General features: G+C 43.5%; 1 protein-coding gene across 1 annotated transcript in view; it reads left to right on the top strand.

The window, feature by feature from the left end:
* The window catches only part of CALB1 (calbindin 1), a 64,438-nt gene that overhangs the window by 20,261 nt on the left and 22,018 nt on the right, over nucleotides 1-22,159 (top strand). The window contains exons 4-6 of the mRNA XM_072151550.1: nucleotides 9,214-9,294; nucleotides 11,188-11,244; nucleotides 12,264-12,341. Of these exons, the coding sequence (XP_072007651.1) occupies nucleotides 9,214-9,294; nucleotides 11,188-11,244; nucleotides 12,264-12,341 (216 nt within the window). The remainder of the gene's footprint in view (nucleotides 1-9,213; nucleotides 9,295-11,187; nucleotides 11,245-12,263; nucleotides 12,342-22,159) is intronic.

Genomic DNA, 22,159 nt, shown 5'->3' with positions numbered 1-22,159 from the left:
TATTGGCTACTGTGGGGCACTCTGACTATTGGCTTCAGTGGGAAACTCTGACTATAGGCTACTGTGGGGCACTCTGACAATTGGCTACTTTATTGGGGCACTTTGACTATTGGCTTCTGAAGAGGCACTTGGGCTATTGGAGGGCACATACAGCCCATGTCCGTGTCTCAGGTTTGTTAACAATATATTCAGCTTTGTAGTTGCCCGCAAATGGCTGATTGTAATGGTAAATGCTGTATAAATGTAACTTCTAAACAGCTCGAGTAGATACATTTATTGAGTGATAAAATTACATTTGGCTCCTTTCAGGCAACAACGAGGCTGATGTGTTCCCCGGGGAAAATTAGTTTGACACCCATAGTGTACAGGGTACCAAATCCCTTTAAGATGCGCTGTAAAGTGATTGATTTTAGTGTTTTACTAGTACTAAATCTAGGGACATCCCTGCACAGATATGTGGAATAAATTAACCTATCTACAACTCTAAATGATGTAGAAAGTTTTTTGTTTAATTGAAGCCCAGTGTAAGTACTGAGAACCAATGACCCTATACCACTAACTGGAGAACCTCTTCATTCTAATATTCCTCCCTATTGCTTTAACTGTCCTCAACTTTAATTATATTGCTCACACACAGGTGTCCTTTCATATGATACAAAAACGTGACCCTAAGTACCATAAGTTATCCTCCCATCAGTCCAAAAAGTGATTCATCTCCAGCAAAAAGTGACTCTTCTCATTAGCATATAACTTTTTTTTTTGGGGGGGGGGGGGGGTAGGCAAACGGGTAAAATTTAACAGAAAATAGGGAACTTTAGAAAGCTCATTTCATATCCTACCTAAAGGGGGGCAGTAGTTTATTGGTGTAAAAGCTGGTGACAGTATTCAAATTTAGAGAACATCTACCACCAGGATGAACGATTGTAAACCAAGCACACTGACATACTGGTGTGTGCCGCTCTGGCAGGATCTGCTCTTCTTTTATATTCTTATTCCCTGGTTTTAAAAAAAGGGCTTTTAAAATTATGCAAATGAGCCTGAGGAGCTACAGGCTCCATATTTTTTAATGGAACCCCTCAGGCTAATTTGCATGATTTTTAAAGCCTTTTAGTCTTAAAAACCAGGACATAAGAAGCTAAAAGAAGAGCAGGTCCTGTGAGAGGGGGCACAAACCAGTATATCAGTGTGCTTGGTTTACAATCCTTCATCCTGGTGGTAGATGTCCTTCAAAGTACAGAAATGAGTTGCATTATTTTACAATTTGGAAGAAAAGTTAATGTTGATGGACATAACCTTTAACTTTTTTTTATCCGTCTCTCATGTAGTTTGATTATACCTCTATATCTTTCTCCTCTTAGAATCGGTTTCTCCCTAATTTTGTCTCCTGTTAATCATCTCATATCTAATTTTAATCAAATTTCTCCAGTACAATCACTGGACTAAGATATATTTGATAGATCATGAGATCATATCAGATCAGTAGGTGTTTGATACCTGAAATCCCATCAGTCTGCTGTTTGAAGATGCTTGGATAAGTGCTGCCTTTTTTTGTATAGTGGCTGTAAAGGGTATTGCAGATCAGCTCTATCCATTTGAATGGCTCCAAGCACAGTGATCAGTGTAACATCACTGGCCCGGAGTGCACAAAGTAGTCTCTGGCTCTATAATCTAATATATATTTTAACCCCTGAAATGCCCATTAAACTTTACGGCCACAGTCCATGACATGCCTGAAGTGTTCTATCTTTAACACGTTTTATTTTCTACCCTATTTCCCATTCATGGAATGGAATAAAAAATGGGACCTTATATTAACCTGTTGATTTATCATTAAAATCTTTCCATCATTAGATGTGGATTTTGAGAAAAAAAACTCTCAGCACTCGGGGAAAAGCGACTTGTGAGGACCTTGGAAATAGCCCCAGGGGATATATGTTACATTTCGAGGCAGACAGAATCCAGCCTTCCATTCTGTTGGAAGATGAGCAGAGATTTGGCCATTAATGACTAGTAGCTGGGGACAGGATCATGAAATGAGGTCAATAAATCTGCCATTCACCCGGGAGCACAAGACGTTTAATAGCTCCTATACCAGTTAAGGGGGAAAAATAATTAAACTATTGTGTCTGACCCCGGCCTTACAAATCCTCAGCTGATGAAAGGTCTCGCAAGAAAACATGCAAATTGCTTCACGTCAATAAAGCGGTCGCTACATTCACCGATAAATACAAAAATGCAAATGCTTCAGAAACTAGTTAGATGTCACCGGATGCAATCGCCTTCGTCCTCATTACCATGATGTTCCTTCTGCAAATACATTACATGGAGAGGGGAAGAATACACTCCAGGGCAATTATAGAAGATGTACGGTGGTTGTGCAGTCTCATAGTGGGGGGGCCCGCTGTTTGGTTGCCTTTAGTATTGTCTGTTTTCATATTTGCAATAGTTTTATATTATGTGTATTTGAAAGGTTAAGCAATTGGCTAACAATGAAATTTCACCTCTGCCCTTCTACTATTAGCACAACTTACCTCTTATGCTCCCCCAGAGCTACTGCCCACCTAATGCCATCTTTATAAAAAGCCCTTACCCAACTTCTAACTCCCTTCTATCCTTCTTGCTCTCCCAACTTTCCTCCTCTTCTCCACCTACAATACCAGGGCCGCCATCAAGGGAGTGTTTAGTGTGACAGTGTTCAAGGAGGAGAAGGGGCCCTAAGTCACAGAAAACTCTCCCTCCTTCCCGTGGCAATGGAACTCACTGTGCACACGGGGCTGGATTATCATTCTGTGGGGGGGTGGGGGGGGCACAAAATTTCCCAAACTGGAAAGGCGGCAGCGAATTTTAATAAAATCAATTTAACAAAGTTATGAGCTATGGAATTTTACAATAAAAACTCTATTGGAAACAGTGAAAAAACTTTGTTGGGAACCTGTCATCAGATTTAATGATGAAAACCTGATGAGGGTGGGGGCTGGGTTGGTTGGTTTCAAAGTTCTGGGTCAGTGGTACGGAGTTCAAGTATATTAGAGATATTGTGGACAAATCTTGAAGGAGAGTCAGACACTAATCCGAACCCACCACCGTATCTAGTATGGTATAAGTACTTGCAGTCGTTGGACTGCAGATCCCAGAATGCTTTGCTATTCCATAGTTTTGCAGGACTTTCAGATTCACTAGTTGTCCATATGAAGCCTCATTGTGTGGCTGTAACCCTGCAGCTCAGCTGTAATGTTTTTAAGCTTGTATGCAAATTTCTTACGTTCATTCAGTTTATCCAAATTTTTTTGTAAATTAACCTACTTTCACCAGAGTCCTAGTAAGATTTCATTCAAATATAATATTTGCAAACCTTAGAGTGATTCAAGGGGTTTCCACAAGGGATTTAGGAGGACATTCATTAGTTTTGGTGTCATTTTTTTGGCGCCTGATTTTAGCAGTGGTTTCCACTGACAAGTCATGAATAGCTTCTCTTGTCTGCAGGATTCAGTGCTCTTTGCCTCCTGCCCCTCCCCCCTGCCAGCAAGCAGCATGCAGAGACTTACTCTACAAGCCACAGGCAAGATAAGTTCTGTAGGGGAGGGTGAGGGAGGCATGTAGCAGAGCTGACTCTCTGCGTGTTATAGGTGAGTTAGCAGAGCTGAATGCATCATTGTGTTTTATATTCATCTCATGGATTTCATCATCTCTGGTCTGTCTCATCTCTCTTTTTCTATGTGTCAGATACTAGTGAATGTTCAGAAGCTAAATGAAAGTGTAGATAAACCTGTACGCTGATAATCTGAGCACATTGTCAGCACACAACATCTCATAGCACAGAGGGATCATGAAGTGTCTGCTTAGAGAGTCCCCGCCCACATTCTGGAATATTATACAGACCATCACTGAGTGATATCAGCAAAAACAGCAATAAAACTGAGTAATATTGTAAAGTAAGGGGTTAAAATTATCTTTATTGTGTAAGAATCAGTAGGGGATTAAAATTTTACAACTTTTTTTCATGGGAAAACCGCTTTATTGTATTTCGAGGACCGTTAGAAGAACTAATGAGTGACAGAAATGTCAAATCATATTCATGAAGAGATTTAGGATGTGGTAAACTGTTACTGTTATTGTTGGTCTAATTATGCATCAAAAATGGGCCAAAAATGTGTCAGGAAACTAGAATTGCAGGAAAATGGTCGTTTTGAAGAGCTGGACCAAAATTAAGCAAGATAAAAAAAATACCTGTGTGTCAGAAAAGAAGCTTAATTGTTACCCTGACATATAATAAATATGGCGCACTTGGCGCAGCAACAAAAAAAAACACCAAAATAATTGGCCTTTCACACTGATCAAGGAAGGTTTGACTCTTAGCCTTCCAATAATCAGCTAATTAAAGGGGATGAAACATGCACAGAGCCGTACATTGGGGCACATTTACTAAGGGTCAGCGGAATGCATTTCCGTCGGGTTTCCCGAATTTTTCAGTTTTGCACCGGATTTAACTGGGGTTTTTGGCGCACACGATCGGATTTTGCTGCACCGACTTTCAGGCGACACAAATGAGGGGGCGTCGGACGATCCGACAGATTCGGCCAAGACGTGGGATTTAACATCTCAAATTGTGTCACAAGTCATGCACTCACATACAGCAGGAAGAGGAAGGTGAACTCTGGCGGACCTCAGCGGGGAAGTGACACATGCAGGATCTTGGGTGCACGATCTTGGTGAATCACGTCGGACTTCAACTTCGGATCGGGGATCGCGACAGGACCGGGTAAGTAAATGTGCCCCATTATGTAGTGGCTGTAAATGGTACTGCAGTTCTATTTACTTGATTGGGGCTGACTGTTAATAATTAGTTTCTTTACACTAAGCAATATGCTGAACTCTACAGATTAAATGGATTTTCCAGGGTTTTTGTCCTATCCTTTGAGTGAATCCGTCGCCACAATTTACCTACCTAAAGTAACTGCTATGTTATGTAGGGTTGTGCACACAAATGCCACTACTTTTAACTTTAACCTCTATATTTATTGTCCAGCTGCTCTTTCGATGTTAAAACTACACTTTTGAAATATGCAAATCAGGCTCAAGTGCTTTGGCAGAACACCTTAGGGCTCCGGCTCCACATCTGGCTGGACCCAGTAGTGACATAGCTAATGGGGGTAAGAAGCGAGGAGGGGCTGGATGGTGGAGGTGTAGAAGGGGGTGTTGTTAATGCTGTGAAGCTGGAGCCCTAAGGTGCTCCCCAAAATCTACTCCTGCTCCATTCTCTATGTGCCAAGAATAACTGATTGGGGGGGGGGGGGGGTCACAGTATCGCACCCCCCATATGCAATGATATTATGATATTGACACAGCATCAGTATTTTATAGCTAGGAAACCCCTTTCACACCCAAAAATCCCAAAACACTGGAATCCACCTCTTATCTTTTAGGTACATTCATAACCTCTCAGTCACCCCGGCTCAGCAATGTCAATGCCGGAAGCTCAGATAGATGTTCAGTAACTTACAAATGTAGCAATATAAAGTATAATTGCATAGTTCCAGAAGCTTCCCAGATGTTGATGCTTTGATTCAGAGTCATGGGGATCGGGAACAGCTTTTTCGGATTTCACAGTCTTTCTGATATACACAGGTAGAGGAAAAATCTCCCAGTCGCAGAGGGGAACAGATGTCATTTTCCTCTTTGCAGGGATTCATTAATTGCATTGTCCCTGCGTCTTAATAAATCCACTTTGTAATGTTTCTCTTTATGGCACAAACCATGTGTTGTCATTTTCTTTATAAGTCCCAAAGTGAATGAGACAACGGCCCACATGGCGCGGATTTGTCAGCGCTCTGACGTCTCTCATATGACAAAGCAGATTCCCAGGGTTATATAACATTTTTACCAGTCCATGTAGATCCTTGATTCATCCTTCAAAGTCAATTTTTGGGATATTTCAATTCAACCATTTCATTGCCAGTATGGCTACCATATGTACACTGACATATCACTGTTCCAAGGGCCAGATGCACATGATGACTTCTGAGGAAGCATCCGAAGAGGATGTCTAGGTAGCCGGTTTTTCGTTATGTAGGGACCTTGACAACCCAGTTCCTACCTTAGATGAAGTCTGAGATTAGTGATGGATCTCAGGGTGAATCTGTAAAGGGCAGGGTTGGCACATCTTCTGCACATCCTATTGGCACGAGGACCTTTCCATCCACTGGAAAACTCTTGTAAAAGCCAATTAATACATAAATGTAATAAATGTATTTGAACACAGTTATTGCCATGTGTCGGTACAAGACCATTGACTTTTCCTAAGGTACATACAGTAAAACACAGGTCCTCATCATAAACATTCTTGTTGTTTTACTAAACCTTGAATGGAGCCTCTTAAAATTTCATTGAAAACTAGATTCCTTGAAATCATTGTAACTACATGTACATTTTGGTTTATTTGACCATTTGGTAAATCTGTGACTCCACATCTGTGACTCAAACATGGAAGTTGATTTTCCATGTGTTTTCCATTAGTGTGGTGTAATACAGTTTATGGAGGATGTGCATAGGCTGCAGATTGACTTGGACAAACTGAGCGTTTGGTCATCCACTTGGCAAATGAGGTTCAATGTGGATAAATGTAAGGTTATGCACCTGGGGGCAAGTAATCCAAAGGCAAAATATGTCCTTCGAGGAGTAAAGCTGGGAGAGTCCGTTGTTGAGAAGGACCTGGTGGTACTAGTATATCATAAATTAAATCACAGCATGCAATGTCAATCGGCTGCCTCTAAAGCCAGTAGGATCTTGTCATGTATCAAAAGTGTTATGGACTAGAGATAGGGATGTAATATTACCGCTGTACAAGGCATTGGTTCGGCCTCACCTGGAATATGCCGTCCAGCTCTGGGCTCCGGTCCATAAAAAGGATGTCCTGGAGCTGGAGAGTGTTCAACGTAGAGCCACAAAAATGATAAGGGGTATGGAGGGTCTTAGTTATGAGGGAAGATAAAAACAACTAGATAAATATATGAATGGTCTATACAAAAAAATATGGTGGTAAGTTGTTTTAGATTAAATCAAATCAAAAGACGAGGGGGCGCTGTCTCCGTCTGGAGAAATCAAGGTTTAATCACCGGAGACGACAGGACTTTTTTACTATGAGAACTGTCAATCTGTGGAATAGCCTGCCTCAGGTGCTGGTCACAGCAGGGACAGCAGAGAGCTTCAAGAAGGGACTAGATGACTTTTTACACCTAAATAACATTGATGGTTATGTTATATAGAATTGTTTCCCCTAAATACCTTCCTCATCCAATTCCTTCCCTTCCTTGGTTGAACTTGATGGACAAGTGTCTTTTTTCAACCATATAAAATATGATACTATGATGTAATGATGGGTCAGTGTTATCTATATAGAGGTCATTGTACAGGGAGGGGGAGGAGATAAGCTGTGACATCATCTATTGTCAGTAGTGATGTAATGATGGGTCAGTTATCTCTATAGAGGTCATTGTACAGGGAGGAGGAGGGGATAAGCTGTGACATCATCTATTGTCAGTAGTGATGTAATGATGGGTCAGTGTTATCTATATAGAGGTCATTGTACAGGGAGGGGGAGGAGATAAGCTGTGACATCATCTATTGTCAGTAGTGATGTAATGATGGGTCAGTGTTATCTATATAGAGGTCATTGTACAGGGAGGGGGAGGAGATAAGCTGTGACATCCTCTATTGTCAGTAGTGATGTAATGATGGGTCAGTGTTATCTATATAGAGGTCATTGTACAGGGAGGGGAGGAGATAAGCTGTGACATCATCTATTGTCAGTAGTGATGTAATGATGGGTCAGTGTTATCTATATAGAGGTCATTATACAGAGAGGGGGAGGAGATAAGCTGTGACATGATCTATTGTCAGTAGTGATGTAATGATGGGTCAATGTTATCTATGTAGAGGTCATTGTACAGTGAGGAGGAGGAGATAAGCTGTGACATTATCTATTGTCAGTAGTGATGTAATGATGGGTCAGTGTTATCTATATAGAGATCATTGTACAGGGAGGGGGAAGAGATAAGCTGTGACATCATCTATTGTCAGTAGTGATGTAATGATGGGTCAGTGTTATCTATATAGAGGTCACTGTACATGGAGGAGGAGATAAGCTGTGACATGATCTATTGTCAGTAGTGATGTAATGATGGGTCAGTGTTATCTATATAGAGATCATTGTACAGGGAGGGGGAAGAGATAAGCTGTGACATCATCTATTGTCAGTAGTGATGTAATGATGGGTCAGTGTTATCTATATAGAGATCATTGTACAGGGAGGGGGAAGAGATAAGCTGTGACATCATCTATTGTCAGTAGTGATGTAATGATGGGTCAGTGTTATCTATATAGAGGTCACTGTACATGGAGGAGGAGATAAGCTGTGACATGATCTATTGTCAGTAGTGATGTAATGATGGGTCAGTGTTATCTATATAGAGGTCATTGTACAGGGAGGGGGAGGAGATAAGCTGTGACATGATCTATTGTCAGTAGTGATGTAATGATGGGTCAGTGTTATCTATATAGAGGTCATTGTACAGGGAGGGGGAGGAGATAAGCTGTGACATCATCTATTGTCAGTAGTGATGTAATGATGGGTCAGTGTTATCTATATAGAGGTCATTGTACAGGGAGGGGGAGGAGATAAGCTGTGACATCATCTATTGTCAGTAGTGATGTAATGATGGGTCAGTGTTATCTATATAGAGGTCATTGTACAGGGAGGGGGAGGAGATAAGCTGTGACATTATCTATTGTCAGTAGTGATGTAATGATGGGTCAGTGTTATCTATATAGAGGACATTGTACAGGGAGGGGGAGGAGATAAGCTGTGACATCATCTATTGTCAGTAGTGATGTAATGATGGGTCAGTGTTATCTATATAGAGGTCATTGTACAGGGAGGAGGAGATAAGCTGTGACATTATCTATTGTCAGAAGTGATGTAATGATGGGTCAGTGATGGTTTCTTCTCTTAATATAATAGTGAGCTGAGAAGGTTATCTTTTATTTTGGGGCTTGTAGAGTTAATGATAAGAGCAGTGGCTATGAAGACATATTCATCCATAGCAGAGAAGATTTATGCTCCACCATCCAGCTCGCTACTTGCACAATGTATAACTGAAGAGTGAAAGCTCTCTGGTAATAAATGCATCTCATTTCCATTATCTGCCCTTTTTTCAGCTCGCCCAGATCTTGCCGACCGAGGAAAATTTCTTGTTGTTCTTCAGAGAGCAGCTGAAGTCAAGCGAGGAGTTCATGCAGGTATCTGAGAACACTTCCCTCTGGGGAAACCTATAGACCTTTATAATCTGATGTACAGATCAACTATGCAGGTTATAGGCAACAAGAACACTGCTGTTTATAGTCACATACTCGTACCATGGTTTTTGTACTGCGTATATATTGGAAAATTCGCAAAAAAAAAATGCTACTTGTAGTCACAAAAATATGTCTACAGATGTTGCAAAGCCTAGACTAAATAATGTTGAATTTGCATGTGATATCACATTACCCTAAGTGATCAGGAAAAAAATTACTTAGAGGTATGACCAATCAGGGCCGGATTATAGAAAAGGCACTTGGGGAGCGAGCCCTTGGGCCCCCACCATCTGCTCAGACTCCTGATGCAGGATCAGCAGTATTGGCATCCTGAGGAAAAGGATACTGCTGACTCCAATGTAGTACAGTCTCCCTGACGATCCTTCATACTTGCTCCAACTTTTAGAGCCAATTGTCGGGTTATGGCAGGGATCTTACTAGTGAGGGGTGAGTCCTCCAAGTGCTATTGGGAACGTTGTGAAAGGATAAATAAATAAGAATCTTTATAATGTATGTGGGGCTGAAGAGGCAGTGATTCTTTTTGTTTCACACAGAATTTGCAGGGCAGCAATCTATGTTAGGGGGAGATGTGTATTGTGATGTTCTGCAAGATCTGAGGTGTGTATTATGATGTTCTTCACCTAAGGTGTGTATTACAAAGTTTGGCAGGAGCTAAATGTGTATTATGAGGTTCAGTAGTAGCTGAGTTATGTGTTATTAGGTTTAATAGTAGCGGAGATGTGTATTTTGATGTTCTGCAGCAGCTGAGGTGTGTGTTATTTGGGTCTGCAGTAGGCGCTATGTAATATAATACTCTGCAGCAGCTGAGGTGTGTATTATGAGGTTCAGTAGTAGCTGAGGTGTGTATTATGAGATTCAGTTGTAGCTGATGTGTGTATTATGAGGTTTAGTAGTAGGTGAGGTGTGTATTATGAGAATTAATTGTAGCTGAGGTGTGTATTATGAGGTTCAGTAGTAGCTGATGTGTATATTATGAGATTCAGTTGTAGCTAATGTGTGTATTATGAGATTCAGTTGTGGCTGATGTGTGTATTATGAGATTCAGTAGTAGCCGAGGTGCGTAGAATGAGGTTCAGTAGTAGCTGAGGTGTGTAGTGTGAGTCTCAGTAGTAGCTGCGGTATGTATTAAGAGATTCAGTAGTAGCTAATGTGTGTATTATGAGGTACAATAGTAGCTGAGGTGTGTATTATGGGATTCAGCAGTAGCCTAGGTGTATAAAATGAAGTTCATTAGTAGCTGAGCTATGTATTATGAGATTCAGTAGTAGCTGAGGTGTGTATTATGAGATTCACTAGTAGCTGAGGTGTCAGCTGACAGGTTTTATAAAGTCAAGCAGGAATTTTAACACTGAAGTCAAGCTCTCTCTGTCTCAGAACACCCCCTTCACTGTAAGTGATGGTCCTGCACCCAGAGACATTACTAACCAGATCTCCAGAAGTCCCATGAACAATGTCAATCACAGGGGAGGAGGCGTTCTGAGGCAGAGAGAGCTTAACCTCCATGTTATACTCTCCGCCTCCTTGACTTTATACAACCAATATCATTTCAAAGTTGATTTTGTGGATGAAGGAACCACACTGAGCCATGAAAGACACATAACCTGGAAGGTGTAAAGCTGCTAGACAACATATTGGTAGGGGTTCATTAGGCCAATTTCTGATGTCAGGTTCCCTTTAAAATCAGACAGAATTCATCATTACAATGATAAATCGGGCCCAGCAAAACAGTGTTGTGAATGTTTGTCAGATCATGCGACCCATTAATAAATTCCCTTTTATAGAATTTTTGTCATACGAACCTATTCCTTCTTGCAGACATGGCGGAGGTATGATACTGATCACAGCGGCTATATCGAAACAGATGAACTGAAGGTAATGTGTATATACTTTAAGCATATGCAAGTCAGTTGGTGTTGGAGTATTCTAAGATTTTGTATATTACCTATCCTAAGGATATTAGAATGTGTGGATCAGACTCCAAGCATCTCCACCAATTAGCTTTTAGAAGAGATTGCAGTGGCCTCTTCACTGTCTTCCAGGCACAGCGCCACACATCTTACACTGGTTGTGCTTGGTACTGCATTTCATCCTCGTTCACTTGAATGGAACTGAACTACAAACGAGCCATGTGACTGATAGATTTGACATCTTAGAAACAATGTAGAGCTGTGCCTCCCTCAAAGAACTAATAGGTGGTGATGGGCATCAGGATCCCTTTAGCAAATGTTGCCTCTAAGGATTGATTATCTCTTACTTTGGCAGCAGAGTTAATGATGAAGATATTGTAACAACTTTGTACTTGGTGGTTGTAAAATCAGATTTTATTACTTCTATGTTCAATGAACAGCGCCACCCGTGTCTATAGACTGAGCCTGGTATTACATCCCAACTTTCCAACCTAAACTGCAGGGATCTAAATAGAAACCACGATACATAATGAGTGTGTGACGGGACCTTATAGATTATCCCAGAGTGTGCGGAAAAAATGTTTTATGTATGATTTCTATATCCTGAAAGACTAAGCGCAACTAAAAAAAAAGTGCCCTGTCCTCCCGTGATTTACTGGACCATTAAATTATAATATTTGCATTCGCTCTTTGTAGGTAAATTTCTCATATCATATGCAGATTTTTTCAGCAGGCCCCATATATCTTGTAGAGAATTTGTGGGGTTGGATATTCATGTTTAATAGAATCAGTCAGATATAATAATTCACAGGTAAATCTGCTGGATCACCCAGAATCCACACAAAGTACTGTCATATTTTTGGTCTCTCCTACTGGCCGATCTCCAATGCGAAATGTGACCTGAATCACCCGTGGGGAATCGATCAGTGGTTTATTTTCATGCTTATCCCTCTGAAATGTGCCGCTTGTTGTTTGTCCTGACAGAGTTTTCTGAAAGACTTGTTAAAGAAGGCAAACAAACCATTCGAAGAATCAAAGCTGGAGGAATATACACAGACTATGGTGAGAATTTTGGGGAGCCGGGGTTGTACAGATGTGTCCTGACGGCTTTCCATTCCTCTTGGTTGGGTATGTCCAGATATGGTGATCGCCTTCTAGAAAAAGGATTGTTCCGTGATATTGTGTCACAATGTGATAAGTGATATGTGTCTAGGTGTCGCCTCCCAGTGGTTGGGGTATAACTTGCAGCCTGTCTAGGATTTTATTAGCATGATGTTGTATCGTATTGAATCAATTTCCAAATTTATGCTAAGTTTCATAGAGACACATCTACAGGGCAACTCAAAATTCCCTTTGTTTTCAGAAATAAAAAGGAAAATAACATATCTGTATTTTAGGCTATATCCAGAACAGGTCTGCAATCTTGAAAGCCGCTATCAAGTAAAAGTTTTACCTATGGGAAAGTTGTTATGTAGCATTTTAAAGACTGAATTGTTTCAGAAATCGATAGCCGCAATCAGCATACCTCCCAAAAAGCATTTGCCCCAAGCCACGCATTTTGCTCTGACCCTTACTCCACCCCCATGGCATATAATTTCCCTCTTAGTGCCTCCAACTCCCCCTCACATTGTGTTCCCCCCAGCTCCCTGTCACATTGTAGCCACTCTGATCTTGTGCCCCACAACTTCCCCTCATATTAAAGCCTCCTCATATTGTACCTCCCACCAGTATTTTGCCCCACAGCTCCCCATCTTAATGTGCCCACCCCCAGCAGCTCCCCCTTTTGTTGTACAGCTTATTGACCCTGGACCCTGCACATAGATCCCACAGGGCAGGACTGGGGACAGAGCCTGAAAACCAGGACTGTTTTGTATGATCCAGAATGGTTAGGGAATCAGAATTGCAATATCTCTTGTGGTTGAAAAGTTATCACCTGGTGGACGTCGGAGGAACTACCTTAATAAATCCCGGCTGGACCCGAATCCACCGCAGAGAATGTGCCGCTGGATCGCAAATGGACCGGGTAAGTAAATCTGCCCCATTGCCTGCAGATAGGACACAATGTACAATCTGCTCAGCCCCTCCTGCTCTATAACATGCTGCCTGCAGATAAGATACTATGTACAACTTGTTCAGTTTCCGCTGCTCTATAACATACTGCTTGCAGATAGGACACCATATAAAATCTGCTCAACTACTCCTGCTCCATAACATGCCTCCTGCAGATAGGACGCTATGTACAATCTGCTCAGTTTGCCCTGCTCTATAACATGCCGCCTGCAGATTAGACAGATTCCCTTCAAAGAAGTATTTAAACCTTCAAAGTGATGATTTATTTCATGTATATTATGGGGTTAAGTAGCTCAAGATATCATCTAACAAAAGAGGAAATGAGAAACAAATAGAGGGGCACTCACCCCGCCCCTCTCCATAGGAATATAAAGCGCACGGTGCCGTATTCAGTCCTATCTTTCTCCCGGGTACGGAGCGGTACGGATATCGGACGCATATAAGCCCCCCATACGTTCGTCTGAATGTAGCCTAAGTCTTTCAAGACTGGGCATATCACAGAGATTTTACCTCTACAACTTTGTAGGGATGTGGATGATGACCCAGAAGAGAGAATAGTCGCCGTGCGTCCTCTGCTCCAGGGTAAAGCTTGGTCACTATGAAGGTCATGCAGGAATTTGATCAGTGGGGACTTGGCAGCGGAGAGATATGCAGATATTTGCTGTGTCTGTCTCTGCTGCTTCATAGCTGGAATAATAGGATCTGCAATAGAAAGAAATATCTGATGATCCGTTGATTTGTGATGTCCTCCCTCATCAGATAAGTGAAATATATGATCCATGTAGAGAACAATTTATACGACTGGTGCTGTGTAGTTATCACATATTTGCTACAGATATTTTTATTGGTTATGCAAATATTCTTGCTTGTTATTTGCAATACGCAGGATTGGTGGGGAATCACAAGAATAGTAGTTTATTGCCCCAAATAGATGGAGCACCAACAATGTGCCCATTCATCGTCTATGGCACTGCCAGACACCGCATAAAGCAGCGCTTGGGTAGTTCTGACAGTGCCATAGAAAATGAGGCAAAAGCTTATCCATCTTTTCATTCATCAGAGAGAATAGGGCCTTATTTTGGTGATGGAATGGGGGGGGGTCCCATGCTTCTGGTACCTGCCTTGTTGGTTGAAAGTGTCCCTTTGAAAATAGTGTCATTTCTTAAAGGAATTTTCCAGTGAACCCTGCTCTTGGACATCACTGCTTTTGCTACTGTGACAAGTCTTTCCAATGTGAAGGTGGTCATATAGCATATAAAATCATTACTGGATCCAGTACTTTTAGCACCATGAACAACACATTGGAGGCACATTTACTTACCCGGTCCATTTGCGATCCCGCGGTGCATTGTCCAACGTGGATTTGCGTCCTGTCGGGATTCACTAAGGTCGTGCGCCCGATATCCACCAGGTGCCGCTGCTGTGCCGAGGTCCCCCGGAGTTCAACATCTTTCTCCTGGTGCTTGTAAGTGCGTGTCAAGCGAAACAATTTATTAAATACTGCGGTTTTCCCGAATCCGACGGTTTTTCCGACGCCCCCCCCCCCCCCCCCCGATTTCCATCGCATGCAAGCCGGCGCCGATGCGCCAAAATCCAATCACGTGAGCCAAAATCCTGGGGCAATTCGGAGCAATTCGGAAATCGTCGGGGAACCCCACGAAAGTGCTCGATTCAGACCCTTAGTAAATGAGCCCCATTGTACGTCAAATAGCTTTACGTCACAGGGAACATTCCTGGTTGTTGAAAATTTCTGTGTTGATAACTTTTGAAAAGTGACAATTGATTTCTGAGACAATTCAAGATGGCGGCTGTGTTCCAGATACAGTCTAAAAGCTAGGGACTCTTACCCATTAACTTGCTGGGGTATTCAGATATGACATTTTTCCTTTGCTTTCTGAACTAAAGTGGTGTCCTGGGACTTTTGGGATGACATGTGGTAGGTCATCTGAATGGTCAAGACTCAAGAGGCCATTTATATACAATTATCCCTTGTGCTGAACTGAGAACAGCTTGTGACAAACTGACAAGATCTACACGATCCCTCTCTGCCAGTAGATTAGGATCTATAATATAATCCATTCCTGAGAGGATCCACATGTCAGGATTATCCTATACATTATATGAACACTGCACAAATTATGGGAAAGGAGGGTTAAGACTAATGGTAACTCTTCAGTAGATGATAATTAACTTATTTATATGACAAGTCCCTTATGTGCGATGTATAACAAGAAAAATCAGGCTAATCGAGGCCATCATTTTACAGATTTCCCAAGACCATTGTTCAAAGCACTTGCTGCCTCCTTATTAACCACAATTCAGTGTATTTCATTTTACTTCATTATCATCTAATTCAGAGGATTCCCGGGTCTTTGTGGTTCTGTTTCCATCCCTCACACTACACACCACATGCAGAGTATAGATCTAGTATCACTCATCATATAGGAAGGGGGTGAGCAATGGGGGTCAGTATTCATTATTCTGACTCATTACTATGTTAATGTAAATGATAGTAGTATGATAGAAGATGGGATACAGTACTAATAAAAAGTACAGCCTACGATATGAGACTATTGTGGTATGTATCACCATATTGTGCTCCGCTAAAGAGGATTTGTAACTAACTAATAGTGATAAGCGCACCCATTTGGGTTTGTTAAATTCAGCCACACCTTGAACAAAGGGTTACCCAAACCCACCTGTAACACCCACCCAAACCTGAACTTCTGGCAAGGGAAAAAGGTTCTGGTTTCTGTTGCAACTTTTTGATCCAAATTTCTTGCATCCTCTGCATTGCTGTTAAATTCATGGAAACACCTTCACATATATTTATATATAATGCATACAGAAAGTATTCAGACCCCTTTTAATGTTTTACTCTTTTTTATTAGCTCTGTTTCATTGCAGCTAATTAGTAAGACCAAAAAAAGTTATTTTTTTGCTCATTAATGTACACTCTATCCCCACCTTGACAGAAAACAATGTAGATATTTTTACTAATTGATTAAACAAGAAAAATTGAAATATCACATGCTCATAAGTATTCAGCCCCTTTGCTCAGTATTGAGTAGAAGCAGCTTTGGGGCTAGTACAGCCAGGAGGCCTCTTGGGAAGTTTACACACCTGGATTTGGGGATCCTCTGCCTCTTCCTTGCAGATCCTCTCCAGTTCCCTCAGGTTGGTGGTGAATGTTGGTGGACGTCATTTTCAAGAATCTCCAGAGATGCTCCATTGTGTTTAGGTCCGGGCTCTGGCTGGGCCAGTCGGGAATAGTCAGAGTTGTTCTGAAGCCTCTGCTTTATTATTTTAGCCGTGTGGTTAGGGTCTTGTTGGAAGGTTCAGCCCAGTCTGAGGCCCAGATCACTCTGAAAAAGAGATATTCATCCAGGATATCTCTGTACTTGGCCGAATTCATCTTTTCTTCCATTACACCCAGTGGCTGCAGGGATAGTTGAATTTGTGGAATTTTCTCCCATCTGCCTACTGCATCTCTGGAGCTCAGCCACAGTGATCTTGGGGTTCTTGGTTACCTCTCTCACCAAGGCTCTTCTCTCACAATTGCTTAGTTTGGCTGGGCGACTGGAGAATCGAGGAAGAGTTTGTATCGACCCAAACTTCTTCCATTTAAGGATTATAGTGGCCATATAGGAACCTTGAGTGCTGCAGAAATTCTTTCGAAACTGTGGCCAAACCTGTGCCTTGCCACAATTCTGTCTCTGAGCTCCTTGAGCAGTTCCTTAGACCTCATGATTCTCATGTGCTCTGATGTGAACTGTGAGCTGTGAGGTCTTAGAAAGGTGTGTGCCTTTCCTAATCAAGTACAATCAGTTTAATTAAACACAGCTGGACTCCAATGAAGGAGAAGAACCAAGGACAATCAGAAGGAAATGGACAGCATGTGAGTCAAATATGAGTGTCACAGCAAATGGTCTGAATACTTATGGCCCTATGATATTTCAGTTTTTCTTGTTCAATAAATTATCAAAAATATCTACATTTCTATATATTTTTTATGATGTGGTGCAGAGTGTACATTAATGAGAAAAAAAGAACTTTTTGATCTTACCATTTGGCTGCAAACAAAATCTGAAAAATTTTAAGGGGTCTGAATTCTTACCGTACCCACTGTGCATGGCTGATACTGAATCTAAAATGTGGTTTTAAATTCCAAGGTTGCAACTTTGCCAAGCACATTGGCATTGTATCCTCACACTGCTGTGCTCTAAGCTCTCTGCATTGAGCTACTCCACAGCCTTTCCTCTAATCTATAAGTAAAAGCTATAAGATTCTGGTTGAATATTAAAGCAATGTAGTCATTCAAAGGGGAAGAACTGCTGAGAAATACAATGCAAAAAGCAAAGGGAGCAGCATTGTGAGTATAGGGCACTTAGATGCCAAAATGGTGGACAATAAATCAATTGTTCACAGTTCCACAGCTAATAACAACATAATCAAGGGTGAGAATATACAGCTCTTTAATTTCACATCTCATTTAAGTCTTCACTTATTTGTGCAACATCCCCCACCGGGGCCTAGCCCTTGCGGTGAGGCCTGGAGTCAGCCGGGGCCCGCTGTACCGGAGTGGCTGGCGGTTGCGGCCTAAGCACGCTATTGTCACGGTGCTTGGTACGGGGGAACCGGAGGGCTGTCCTACAGCCTGGCAGGTCTCCAGCAGGGTGGTGTTGGCAAGAAATGATGAGGGAGAGGCTGCTATAGCGGATCTCCCTGGGGCAACCCCTTACTGTCCCGAGTGTGAGTCTCTGGGTGATGGACAGGGTGCCGGTGATGAAGGCAGCCGTATTAGCAGGGACCAGACGGAGACAGAAGTTGAAGAAAACAACTTACAGTTCTTTATTTGAACCGCAGGAACCGCAGCAAACGTGCCTTTAACAGGTAGGTAGGGTACCGAGATGTGAGTTGGAGGGAGCCTCAGGAGATAGTTCACCAGCCTGGATGTAGAGGGCAGGCTGGGAGGCAGCTGTGTCCTGGTAGGAAGCTTCAGCTTGTCCTGTAGGGCTTCAGGTATCACCTTCAAAGGTAAGATGATACCCCTTTTCCTCACTACACTAACTCTAGTCTAATGCTCCACTCTTCAGAGGCAGGGGCTAAGCTCTTCCTGCTCTGGTATGGGCTAGACAGAGATTACTCACTCACTCACTGATTCTCCTACAACAGAATCTCTCTGAAAAGATCTCTGGAAAGACCCAGAACATTCCTGGCCAGGAGGTTTTACTACCTCCCTTTGGTCAGGTGGTGGCTGCTCCTCCAATCACATCTCAGCTTACAGAGCACAGGATGTAACACATATTATTGGACAATAGCATCTTGCATCATACAAAATACTTAACCTCTGCCTTGCCAGGCAGGATTAACCACTGCAATATCCCTATGTCCTATCAGAACCATGTTGTGTAATGGGATTACATGCAGGTGGGACGTATTCGCAAACCCTATCTCGCCATTGCATCGGCGAGGGTGTTGCATACCCCGGGGGCAATTGAAAGAGCCGCCCTCGGCTCGACTACAGATGTTTTGGGGCACAGAGGGGGCTAAGGGCACTTCTGGGAAGTGCAGGCTGTGTGAGGTGTAGGGACAAACCGCCCATGGTCCTGGAGACAGGCACCTGGGTTGGTGTCGGACTAAGACAAAACATGTAGCTGCATGACAGTTGGTCGCTGACGCCATTAAACCGAACTGTACAGTAGGAAAGGTGTGGTGTCATGTCCTGTAATCCACTCCTTGCACCAAGGCCTGTATATTTGTTTTATCAACACTTCTTCCCTGGCGGCAATTATATAGTGTATATATGCATACATTGGCATATGTGACACAATAAAACATTGTACTACATAGAGACGGTCCGACACAGCCACTCTACAACCTGAAAAGCCTATGAAAGGGTTAATGCAGACTACTGGCATATATGACAGTGTGCAAACAGGTTAATTCACATTGGCTTAGGAGCCCAATGGGTACACATCTTGAACGTTACAAACGTTACAGAGGTGGATAGGCTACTCAGGGTAGCACGGTAGTAAATGTCTCTTTTCCTGCAAAGAAAAGGCATAAAAAGTGCATGCAGAATGTCCGTACCTAAAAAGGAAGGCATTAAGTGCAAAATAATAAGTCAATAGCAATAGCAACTTTTCCCTGGTAGTATCTGGCAAAAGTCTCACAGAAGGTCTATTCTGACAAAGTCCATCTTCTGGGTACAGCCCTTGATGTGGGGGAAGAGTGCAATGAAGAAGCAAAGGGTCTCGTCTATTTGGAGAGGGACAGAGTCCTTTGAAGAAATCTCTGCTGTGGCAGATGAAGGGTGCTATCATAGCACAAGACAGTAGGCAGTTCAAGGAGAGTCTCTTGACTGAGATAAATAAAGGTGAGAGTCTCAGGAAAGTCTCTGGCTCTTTGGGGTAAGGACAGAAATATACAATATGTACATAGTACAGTACCTGAAGTGGGCTACAGCCCTTCAGGGGTTACTCTGCATCTTCTTCGGTGGTAAGTACTTCGGTGTCAGAAAAACGTACCTGCCTCCTCCTTCTGTGTGACACCAGCTGGTACTCCTGCAGGTACGCAGGAGCTTTACCTTTTGTCTCCCTTTGAGACCTCCGAAGTTCCGGCCTGGAGAAGATAACAACCTCCTCATCGTCCTCCTCTGAGTCAGGCGCTGGAGTCGAAGTCTCAGCTGCCTCTGATGCTTCAGGGGTTGCAGACTCTGGAGCCGGATCATCCTCCACAGGCAGCAGTATTGGAGACTGCGGTGGGGATGATGGTCTCTCCGAGGTACCTCTTACTGGAGTGGAAACAAAACAGAATTGAGGCACAGTCACAAGTTCTAAGAAACTGGGGGTAGGTGAACACAAGGAGGTCTGTAAGTTGGGGGTCGAGGTGAGAGGTGTGGGCATAGAGGCAAAAGGACGAAGACATCTCTTCAGCCGGTTCCTATGTACCCGGAGTAGTGGACGGTCTCCTCTTGAAATCTCGTAGACTTCAGGGGAGAGACTGTCCCTAACTAGGTATGGCTCACGCTCCCAACGCCCATCTAGCTTACTGGTAGGATGGTTGTTGCGCAGCCACACTCGATCTCCTGGGGCAAAAGGCTCAGCACAGGCATTACGATCGAAGTCCCTTTTTTGTTTCTCTCGGGCCTCTTCCAACCTCAGATCCACAACTTCTCTGGCATCCGCCAGGCGCCTCTGGTGTTCGTGAACCCAGTCAGTCTGGGGGAGTAAAGACTGGGAATCAGGGGACTCCATGTCCCAGGTCATATCAGCAGGGAGATGGCCGTGTCTCCCAAACATCAGATAATACGGGGTGTATCCTGTGGAGCAATGAGTGGTATTGTTGTACAGGTACACTAATTCGGGCAACAGTTTTGGCCAGTCAGCCCTTTTTGCAGGGGTCAGAGTCCTCAGCATGTTGATTAGAGTCTGATTCATCTTTTCACAAAGCCCGTTGCCTTGGGGATGATAGGCTGTGGTCCTCAGCTTCTTGCAGCCATATAGAGTGCACAGCTCCTGGAAGACTTGGGACTCAAATGCTGTTCCTTGGTCTGTAAGGATCTGGTCCGGACAGCCATAGGGGAGGATGAAGCTCTTCCACAGGGCCGCTGCGGTGGTCCTTGCAGACAGATCTCTGACAGGTACTGCAACCACAAATTTGGTATAGTGGTCGATGATCGTAAGAGCATAACTGTGACCGGATCTGCTGGGCTCCAACTTCACGTGGTCCAATGCCAGGATCTCCAAGGGCCGTTGGCTCACAATGGGACGGAGAGGGGCCCTTTGGTTGTGTCGCTCTCCTCGAGCGATGGCGCAGGCCGGGCATTCTCGACACCAGGCTTCAATGTCGGACTTCATGTTGACCCAGAAGAATCGCCTTCGGAGGGTGGCTTCAGTCTTCTGAGCGCCAAAGTGTCCAGACTGGTCATGGTACATTTCCAGTACTATCTTGGCGTCCCTCCTGGGAATCAGAATCTGGTATATCCGATCATAAGTGATAGGGTCCAGAGTTCTTCTCTTGAGCAGACCTTGGTGCATGCTCAGAGTCTTTCTCTGGCGCCACAATTGAGACAGTTCTCCATCAGCTCTTCTGCGCCGGATTCTTTCAGGCACTCGCCCACTAGAGAGATAGTCCATTACCTCTCCTATGGCACGGCTATCAGCCTGAAGACTCATCCAGAGGTCCTTCTCCGCAGGGCGCTCTGACTCTTCTTGAGGAGTAGCTGGCTCTGCCTCTGTCGGTAGGGAGTAAACTCTCTGGGCATCTTGACGCACAAACCGGGCATAGAACGCTGGCATCTCCACATCTTCCCACTGAGCATCCGTGGAGGGTCCCTCCCACTGGTCAGGGAGACGGGACAGAGCGTCGGCGTTGTCATTGGTCTTACCAGCCCGGTACTTGATGGTAAAGCTGAAATTGGCAAGTCTGGAGGCCCACCGTTGTTCCAGTGCTCCAAGACGTGCGGTGTTCAGATGCGCCAACGGATTATTGTCTGTGAAGACAGTGAAAGATGATGCAGCTAGGTAGTCCTTGAACTTTTCGGTCACAGCCCAGACTAACGCCAGAAACTCCAGCTTGAAGGAACTATAGTTCTGGTCGTTTTGCTCCGGTTCTCGGAGGGAACGGCTGGCGTAGGCTATGACCCTTTCAGTTCCGTTTTGGAGCTGGGATAATACCGCCCCTAGACCTTGCTTGCTGGCATCAGTGTATAGGGTGAAAGGCAGACTATAGTCTGGATATCCCAACACCGGAGGTTCAGTCAGCCGTTGCTTGAGCATCTGGAAGGCAGCTTCTCGTTCGGCCGT

Source organism: Engystomops pustulosus, chromosome 5 (assembly GCF_040894005.1).
Source record: "Engystomops pustulosus chromosome 5, aEngPut4.maternal, whole genome shotgun sequence".
Lineage (NCBI taxonomy): Eukaryota > Metazoa > Chordata > Amphibia > Anura > Leptodactylidae > Engystomops > Engystomops pustulosus.
The sequence above is the reverse complement of the archived record's forward strand: the minus strand, read 5'-3'. Positions and strand labels throughout refer to the sequence as shown.